This window comes from Lutjanus erythropterus, chromosome 17, assembly GCF_056507025.1.
Source record: "Lutjanus erythropterus isolate fLutEry1 chromosome 17, fLutEry1.hap2, whole genome shotgun sequence".
Classification (NCBI taxonomy): Eukaryota; Metazoa; Chordata; class Actinopteri; order Lutjaniformes; family Lutjanidae; genus Lutjanus; species Lutjanus erythropterus.
This window is the reverse complement of record NC_139333.1, coordinates 19,270,866-19,280,640: the sequence shown is the minus strand read 5'-3', so window position 1 is coordinate 19,280,640 and position 9,775 is coordinate 19,270,866. Positions and strand designations below refer to the sequence as shown.

The 9,775-nt window shown below is 37.2% G+C and overlaps 1 protein-coding gene across 1 annotated transcript; it reads left to right on the top strand.

Annotated features, from left to right (window-relative positions):
• The first annotated feature begins 1,994 nt into the window (after nt 1–1,994).
• On the top strand, nt 1,995–6,420 carry ppifb (peptidylprolyl isomerase Fb). Its single transcript, XM_084740830.1, has 6 exons — nt 1,995–2,255; nt 2,458–2,488; nt 3,583–3,671; nt 3,765–3,861; nt 4,693–4,768; nt 5,852–6,420. The coding sequence occupies exons 1-6, from the start codon at nt 2,103–2,105 to the stop codon at nt 5,985–5,987; spliced, it is 582 nt and encodes a 193-aa protein (XP_084596956.1). The 5' UTR covers nt 1,995–2,102; the 3' UTR covers nt 5,988–6,420.
• The last annotated feature ends 3,355 nt before the right edge of the window (nt 6,421–9,775 follow it).

Sequence of the window (9,775 nt, the reverse complement as noted above, 5' to 3'; positions counted from 1 at the left end):
ATGAATATAGAGACATGTGAACAGAAATGTATTCATTTTCCCTGGGAATGTGCATTGTTTCTTCAGAATAATAAAAAGCTTGCAACCCCTCTACTGGAAGTGGCTGAATATGGAAAATGAAACTTGTTAGTTAGTGTCTGTGGGTATCTCTCAGCATTTTGTTCCCCCCGCTGTAATATACTTTCACCTCTTTTTGTTAGGGGAACTGGGACAGCTATGTTTTACATGTAATATTTAGCCTAAGTGTTCTAGTCCGTCACCTGCATACTCTGAGGTGCTAAAGCTAAAAAAAAAAAGGAAAAAAAAAGTCCAAGGTTACAAAGAGAATCGTTTGGAGGGGTGGGAGGAAGGCGGTGGGAGGGGACGGGTCCAGAAGATTGTAACCGAATCCATAGTTTGTACAATTTTTGATATCATGAGCAGTTGGAAAAATGATACAATCTAAGGTGATTCATGCAATGTGGCCATTGTCTCTATTGTGTACATTGTATGTACAATCATTTCATATTCTAAACTGGTCAGAAAATAAAGGAACTAATTGTGATTTTTAGTCTTGCAGAACTGTATGTAGTTAGATGATGTGACAACCTAATATTTATCTAATAAATATGTATTCAGATGATACCTGTATGTCGCTGTGGTCTTGTCTTTTGTGCACTTGACGGTTAGGCCTGTCTAACTCCCACAGGCTGTTTATCCAAGCAGAAACTGTAGATTATGGGTATCAAATTTTGATATATGCATAGCTTAAGGTCAGCTTACATGAAAATGATATGAACTCACAATAATTAACACAACAGAATAAAGGAGACATATTTTTTAAACCTGCTCATAGGAATAAGGACAAATTTCCCAGCGAAATGCAATCTATCAAAAAGATGAAATAAAAGAAGAAATTAAAAAGAAAAGTGGTTTGAAAATACTAGAAAATGCATTTGTTTTGTGTGTCTCAGACTTTTATGGGACTCAGTGGAGAACAACTACTTTAAGTGCTCTAATTACATTTTTCACATAATGCACATACACATAAAGTTCAACAAACTTCTTTAAAGTTATCACCTGTTATCACTGTTATCACCCCAAGTGTCCAAGTCTAAGCTATATACAAGTTATACATTTTTAGATGCAACCAAGTGAGATAAAGACACTAAGACTTAATTTGCATGTTGCACAACACAGAAAAATACTGTATCTTAAATTAACTAACTGCTCAAGTTAGAGTACAATATTGAAAGTCACATTTAATTAAAATATTAAAAGTAAAATTACTCATATTGCAGAGAATCAACCCCTGTGACTGAGGTATCATAATAAATTATATTATTACTAATGCTTCTATGTCTGAGCATTCATTTACACTTCTGGCTTCTTGAGGAGGAGCCAGGAACTACTTTATATACAGTTATGAAGTTCAGGTTGAAAATCACTATTTGGTGGAACTGTTAACACCTCATAGACATCTGAAGCATCATTACAACTACACCATAAAGGTTGGGAAAAATGTTAATTTAAATAATACAGTATGCTGGTATTCTTCAATAATAAGCAAATAAAGATGTCAAACAAATGTAGCTGAGTAACAAGTGCTATATTTTGTGAGACTAAGTTTTAATTATATTGTATTTTATTTTACTTATTTATTCTGTTTTAATTAACAATGTCATAAGGTACTGGTACTGATTTTTTTAACAGATTTTTTTCTTTACTTTATTAAGCACATAATAAATGCAAGCAAACAAGGCATATTTTCAAGTCTTATTCTTCAGTAAGTCAGTACCAGGTTGAGCAACACCAAAACCAAATAAAAATAAAAATGACAAAAATAAATAAATAAATAAAATATAAGCCAATAAAGACAGACTCAAACTAAAATAAAAAAAAAAACTTAAGTACATAAAAACGCTCTTATTTCAAAATATGTAGTCACAGTCGACTTGTTATCACGTTTAATCTCGCGAGATTTAACTGTAACCGCTGCTCAGGATGAATGTACTTCCGGTTGTCTAAGAAAAACTTCCTCGTCTCTCACATGTAAGCGTGACTTTTGCCGACTGCCGCTGCTGACCTGTGGGAGCTGAACTGAGCCACGTTAGTCCGTAAAAATGTTGCTGTTATCAAACAGAATAAAACTGTGTTCTCTCGCGTTCACCGCCGCTCGCATGTACAGCAGCGGACCCGCAGCCGCCAACAACAACCCGGTAGTTTACTTTGACATTGCTGCAGACAACCAGCCGCTCGGCAGGGTTACCTTTGAGGTGAGCGGAGAAAAAACACCTCGCACATGGACTCAACTTTCGATTTGGTCGTGTTTGTTTGTTTTAGAAATAATGAGCAAGCAGCAGCTGCTGTGCACTTTAAATCCTCCCTGTGAGCTGATGGTTTGTTGAGTCTCAGTTTTGCAGAGAACAACTTGTTCACAGTTGACCCTGAGGCATTTTGTTTTTCTTTCTGTTGCAGCTCAACGCAGAAGTTGTGCCAAAAACTGCAGGTAAACCAGGGCCTCTTTATTTCACAGTATTTCATGTGTAGTACTTCTAAGTTAATTTGCAGATTACATTTTTTCATACCCAACCTTTTTAGTAAACCATGCATCTCTAAATTTGGTGATCGAATGGGATTTTTCTGATGAGCTGAAGGATTAAGTTTTCTTTCACTGGTTCAGAATATTATCCTTCTTCTTAAGATTAATAATAAATGTAAAACCCTGCTGGATTTGCTGGCAAATGCATTGTTATGAAACAGAAAACAGGTCTGACTTTAAGTTAGTACAAACATATGATGATCTATTACAGTAGATATGATGCACTGCTGTAGATTAAACTGGCCAGCAGTATATAAAGCTCAACTGTAAACATCTTTAGTAGAAAAATGCAACATACACAATAAAGTAAATTTAGCTGATAACACTTAAATACTTTTACTTTAGTAAGATTTTGAATGCACAAGTATTTTCGCTGTATGGTATTATTACTTTTATTTAAACAATCTGAATACTTCTACCACCGTTGTAAGGACTTTCATATAAATCGTAATATCAGTACCATAAAAGTAACAAACAGATGCAAGTTAGAACCAGAACTTAATCGTATCAGACCTCAGGAAGCGTAAGATGAGATTAAGTAGCTACTTAATACAGGAGCTCAGAGATGATTGTAGCCCGGCTGTGATCAAATAAAGAGCCTCTAAATGGTTTTAGGATTTATTAGACTGATTTGTTGATTTAATTGAAAGGCTGTCACTGTTATTGCTCTGCAGTTATTTAGTTCTGCAGAAAGGGGTCTTAACACAAAAGCTCTTTTGCAAATTCTCTTCCTATACCAGACATGTTAAAAAGACAAGTGCCACATTTCAGTACTCTACAGTCTTCCTCTCTGTGTCAGAGGATGTCCAGCACTATAAGGGTGTAAGAAATGGCTAAGACTCAAGTGTTGATGGTTTTCAAGTCAGTGGGAGTCGATCATACATTTGGGCTTCCTATTTTTGCTGGAATCTCCTCGTGTTCCTGCATAATATTTCAGGAAACAAACCACTGACTTCTATGGATTGTCATAGTGAGAATATGACACGAAATCTTTCTCGTAGAGAACTTCAGAGCGCTGTGCACAGGGGAACACGGCTTTGGTTACAAGGGATCAACTTTCCACAGGGTGATCCCTCAGTTCATGTGCCAGGTACAGTAGGCTTTCTCTCTTTGTTTTGCGTCTCTTTTGTTGTCGAGCGTCTGCTGTTGCAGTCTGAGTACAGTCATGTAAATATGTTTTCAGGGTGGAGATTTCACCAACCACAATGGAACTGGAGGGAAGTCGATCTATGGATGGAAGTTTCCCGATGAGAACTTCAAGCTGAAGCACACTGGACCTGGTAATCATCCCGCTCTGTTTGTACATGACTGTGAATGAAGGAGTGTAGTCTACTTTTTAAATGGTTTCCTTTCCTTTTCATTCTGAGGAATGGCATTTATATTCCAGATGGGGGAAAGTAGATCAAGTCATAGGAATATTTAGAATAAATGTCCAATTTTCTTTCAAATATTCAACTTAACTCTGTTTGTATTCCATCCATTCAAATTGGAAACTCAGATTTTCCTGGGACTTGCAGTTTACTTGCATCACAACAGAGTATAATGAGATTTGACAGCGCAGTGGGACACACAGGACAGTGTGACTCTGCACAGGACAGTGCAAATGCTTCAAACATGACGTTTGGGCTGCAGTATTCATGGCTCACATATTAAGCTGGTGTTCATCAGGCAGTCATCTCTACAGTAAAATATTGGAAACTAGGGCTGCAAATAACAATTAATTTCATTGTCGATTAATCTTTTGATTATGTTCTCAATTAATTGATTAGTGGTTTGGTTCTGATAAACAGAAAATTATCCTCATATAAGGAATAGGAACATATTAAATATCTTTGCACTTAAGTGTTGAGAAACCTATACATGTCCTGGCTACTGTCTGTGCTCTGTTACATCTTTTGCAGTAACTCAACATTTAATTAAAATAAACATAAAACATACTGTTCTTCATCATAGTCTGTCTTACTCATTTTCACCACTTGGTGGCAGCATTGTTCACAGAGTGTGTGTCTGTGTCAGTGTGCATCTTCACAGCAGATATGTTGATTTATCATAGGTGGAAAAGCACAAGTGTTACTAATAACATTAATTCAGTTTTAATTGTTGTCTCATAGGTATCTTGTCTATGGCGAATGCTGGACCCAACACGAACGGATCCCAGTTCTTCATCTGCACCGCTAAAACAGAATGGTATGTGCAAACACTATACATTTCACCACCACTGTTGGCCTTATTTAAAGTCTGAGACTTTAAGACATCTGTACAGAGCTCTGATAATTTTCTGGAAAAGCAAAGACCCTGTTTTTTGACAGATGTAAAGAGCTCACATTTTCAAGGGGGTTAAAAGTTTCCTACAAATGTAAAAGCATCAGTACATTTGCCTTTAAACCCCAGAAGAATTCAAGAATGTTCACTGAAAATGCTCTTTAAAAATATGCTAAGAAACATAGTTACGTTACAAGAACAAACAACGTTAATGTGACAGTTGGTCATGATTTTGGCAACTTATGTGAGAAAAATTGCTGAATTTATTTGTGGAAAAGTCACGACCTGATTGGTCCTCGCCCAAGAATTTAGCCTAAATTCAATGAGAGCTAACTGCAAACTTAAAAACAGTCGGTAAAATGTTAGTTTGATGAGTCCAAAACAAAATGGAAAAAGACAGTAGCTTTTGTAGAGTAGTATATATTTTTGGTTGAGCATTGTCTCCTATTTACATCTTCTAATCACAGTGCAGGATGCCACTTAGAGCAACTTACTCAGGATCCAAACATAAGAGCGCTCAAATTCGGCACCAGAGCTTTTACAGTCCAGGCAAGACGTTGTGGTGGGTCAGAGGCTTCGCTCTTACCTCAGCTGCACAAAAAGTAGCTTTTAATAAATTCACACTCTCTTAAAATTGTAATCTGATCCAGAGATTCCACCCAGCTCAATAACTTCAATCTTAAAATGCTGCTACCTTTGGAAGGCTTTTGTTATTTTCACTTTTTTTTTTTTTGAACAGTGGTGTCCAGTTGTTGTTGAAATGCTGTTGCAGAATTTTTTTTCGCCCTGCAGGGAATAAAATTCTTGGTGAAAGCTGTGGATTCTTGTAATGTTTTGGCACGAACGGCGGGGGGGGGGGGATATGAACAATGGCCTAAAATAGCAGAATCATTGCAGAAATGTTGGTATCACCCAACAAAAACCCTCGAGTTAGACCCAGCCGGGTGCATCATGCATTGCCTCACTGTCCGGGGGCAGAGATAATAAACCTCCTCTTTCTCCATTTAGGCTGGATGGCAGGCATGTTGTCTTTGGCAGCGTGAAGGAGGGACTGGACGTGGTCAAGAAAGTGGAGTCTTTCGGTTCACGGTCTGGGCGAACCTCCAAGAGGATCACTATCACAGACTGTGGAGAGCTCAAGTAGACTCCATGAGAGCGGAGGCCACGGTCGTCGTCGTCTCATCTCCTGCTGTAATTTCAATGTGAGGGTCTGAGTGAAAGAGGCTCTTTATTCAGTCATGGCACAGAGTGCTACCTCTCTTTGCTCACAATTCACTATCTCAAGATTCACACTGAGTTTTTCTGCCTATACTTTAAAGTTGTGTTAGTCTTTCTTCAGGTAGCAACTAATGCACTTAATCATGTCGTGCTTGGGGATGCAACAATTAACCAGTTTCACGGTATACCATGGTATGAAAATTTGCATTTTTCATACCATGTACATTTGCTTATCTGCAATATTGAATTCTAATATATTAGTTACCTAACCCTCTTCCAGGTACTTCCATTAATAATGGTCTCTTATCTGTTAGTACACAATATTTTGTTATAATAAAGCATTTGTTGAATGAAAAAAATCCTTGTTATCATTCCTTTAAGGGTTGTTGTAACTAAAATAGTTGTGTGATACTTTGTACAGTGATACCGTGAAACTGTTATCTGAGATGAATATCGTACCACGAAAATCTCATGTTGCAACCCTAATATAAAATGTGAAGTTGTATTATAGAAGACATCGGGATCACGGGTTCTATTGTATTTGAAAGGGTTATTAATTCATTAATATACATTGAAACTGGTATGGAAAAGGGGCATTTATTTCCAAAAAATAAAAATCATGTATTCATAAATATTTGAGCTCGTTCTTTCCATCTGTTTTTATCCTGCATGAATTTTGATGTCAGTATTACAAAAATCCTTAAAAAGTGCAAAAACTGATTTGGCCACTTGGGGGCAGCACAAAAAAGTCATGAACACTGGACCTACCACTTTTAAAGTTGCAATCTCTTTAAGATCTTCATGAAATTAAATGTGTTAAGTCACTATCACTGGATGAGGTAACATGGCAGTGATTGAGCCCATTACCCACTTTTAAAAGTATTGCATTATTCATGTTTCTGCAGTATTATGAACAGAATTATGATGTGTCTATGGCGACATTTCCCAGAAAAGTTACTGCTAATGTACATAAATGCAATCAGAATGCTAAATCATGCCATTTCCTACTGCTTCACATTAAAATAACTTAACCAGTGAAACACAAGTTGATTTTTATTATGAAGCAGTCACATAAAATTCAGTGTTTGTCAGTGAGCTTAGCTCTTACTGCTAGCAGTCATCAAAAATGCATTTGCAAATCAAGACGGATGAATGAAGGTCCAGTACTGACTCTCTGCTCAGATTTCAGTAGAGCTCCCTGAAAGTCAAAGAGTTCAATCATCAGTCGACAGATTCTTCTAGTTGAGCAGTCATTTTTTTTCCCTTTGTCAGTCAGTGTCCATTACAGTCACATGATAAAACAAAAGCTTCCAAAAATTCACATTTCAACTAAGAATTATGAATAAGGGGAAACATAAATGTTTTTTGTGCTTGTTTTTGCCACCGACAGGCTCAGATTGTTTATCCAAGTGTCTGACAACATCATAGAGCCTTTTATCATCATCATCTTCAATCAAACTGGACAGAAACAAAAATCAAAATTGTCTTGGCTTGTCTTTCCAGTGTTCCAACAATCTCCAGCTCTGGTTGGGTTGAAATAAATCCTCAATAAACAGTGTGAAGGAGTGTGGAAGGTGCAGGGCAGGTGATGGCGGAGACCGAGGAGAGACACTCAGCTGGCCATAGGAGGACACAAACTTTTACTCTCTCTGACTGTGAAAATCTGATATTTTCATGTCAAACATGACAAAGAAAGGCATTAAAACATGAGTCAAACTGGTCTGATATTGGAATTTAGTTTGGCGCACTAAACTGAACAATCAAAGAACAAATCTTTGTAAAAGACAGCCCTAGATTTTGGTCGCTACCAGCTCCTGAGGCGAATATCTGGATCTTTAACTCCAGTATGTTCACCAGCTAGTTGCTAGATGTGTCTGTCTGCTGTTTGGCGCTGAGCTGGTAGAGTACAGTGGGGTTTTAGCTGCCTGCTGTGGCTCAAAATGATGCTATGAGAGGTTGTGATCCAGACCGATAAATAATGAGTTGAAACTCACTATAAAACTGAGAAGAGCTCCAGATTCATGTGATGTAACTTCATCATTACACATAGTATAAAAATATTGATTGTAGCTGCTTGAAGGAAAAGTTTTGCACTTGAGCATGCTGGCTGAAATGTAGCTGTTTTACAGTTGAAGGTGTGTCCATTCATTGGGGGAAGACGGATGTTTTATCACCGGCTGAGGAATGAGATCAGTCTTGTGTCACTCTTCACGCCTCCTTCTGTTTGCCTCATCAGCCTCGGGTGAGTAATGATCTTATTCCGCTAAGTATTTATTCTGCTGAAGTCTGTCCAGGGACGTGTTTCTTTTTCGTGGGTCAGCTTGGACTTGCTTCATGTTACTCAGTTGTACATTGTACTGTGTGTTCTGCCAGCAGTGGTACTGTATATAAGAGAGTGATGGAGCCAAATCTGTTTTCGCTTCGCCATAAGTAAATTTTACCAGATGCTCAGAAAATATTAAGAGGTTGAGATTCTATTGTTTTATGTTGTGGGGAGATGAAAATGTGCAACATCTGGATCACTTAATGTTGAGGAGAGAATGTGGTGTTATGAGTTGTCAACTATACAGCCCTGTGTGGACTTTCCCACATCCATCCATCTGCCTCATGGATGGATTGAAAACATTCATGTTATGCGCTTATAGAGTTAGAGACCAGTAAAGAAACCAGGAACATGCTGAAGGACGTGTTTAAATACATTTTAATACAAAATCATTTTATGAGATAGAGGGATCAATCTCATGGGTCACTCAAACTTAAGGCACGTTAAATGGCGTTGTGCACATCTTTAAACAGTTAAAAGTCAAAGGGCGTTTCTGTCCCGTATTCTTTTATCATCGCAGTTTCATTGAAATACAAAAAGCCTCTGAAGCAACATGCGCATGCAACCGTCATCATCTTTGGTACATTCAGATTTTCGTTCCTTTTTTGTCTCGTGTTACATCGGAGACATTACAACCCATAAGAAAAGCACTTTGGTGAGTTCCTCTTAGCACTGGGTGCCGAAGTACAACTGTGCTGCAATTTATTCTATTTTCAAATAAATGTTTCTACTATATTGCATTGGTTTACAGTTGTTTAAAACTGGAATGAAATACAGGCACATAGCATATAAAGAATAAATGTTAGCTGGGTAATATATTCCTTCACAAAGTGTAATAATCAACAAGTAATGGCTTAAAAATATATTCCAAAATTATGTACCCTCCAGTACTAATAATAATGCAGATACACATTAATACTGCATTACCTTCTTAGCAAAGACTTGTTGCATATTTTATACAGAAAACTTCATTTCATTTAAGTTATTTCTGGAATATACAAACATGTAAAAGAGAATCTTTCATCTGTAAACTTCACTCATGAATTTTGCTTCATCATTAGGGTTGGGCGATGTCTACCGAACTGGCATAAAACGATGTGTGCAGTGACACGTTACAATGAGCGATGATATCTTTGTTGGGTCTTTGCTCTCTGTCTTGGCATTACAAATCCATAACTTAGTTGTGTTGAATAAGAAATTAATACAACCTCATTGCCTAAAAAGTTGAGACATTGTGTGAAACGTAAATAAAAACAGAGCAGAAAAAACAATGCAATGATTCACAAAAACTTTTCAACCTATATTCAATTGAATACAGTACAAAGACAAGATATTTAATGTTCAAACTAATAACCTATATTGACAGGGGCATGTTTGCTACTGTGTTACAT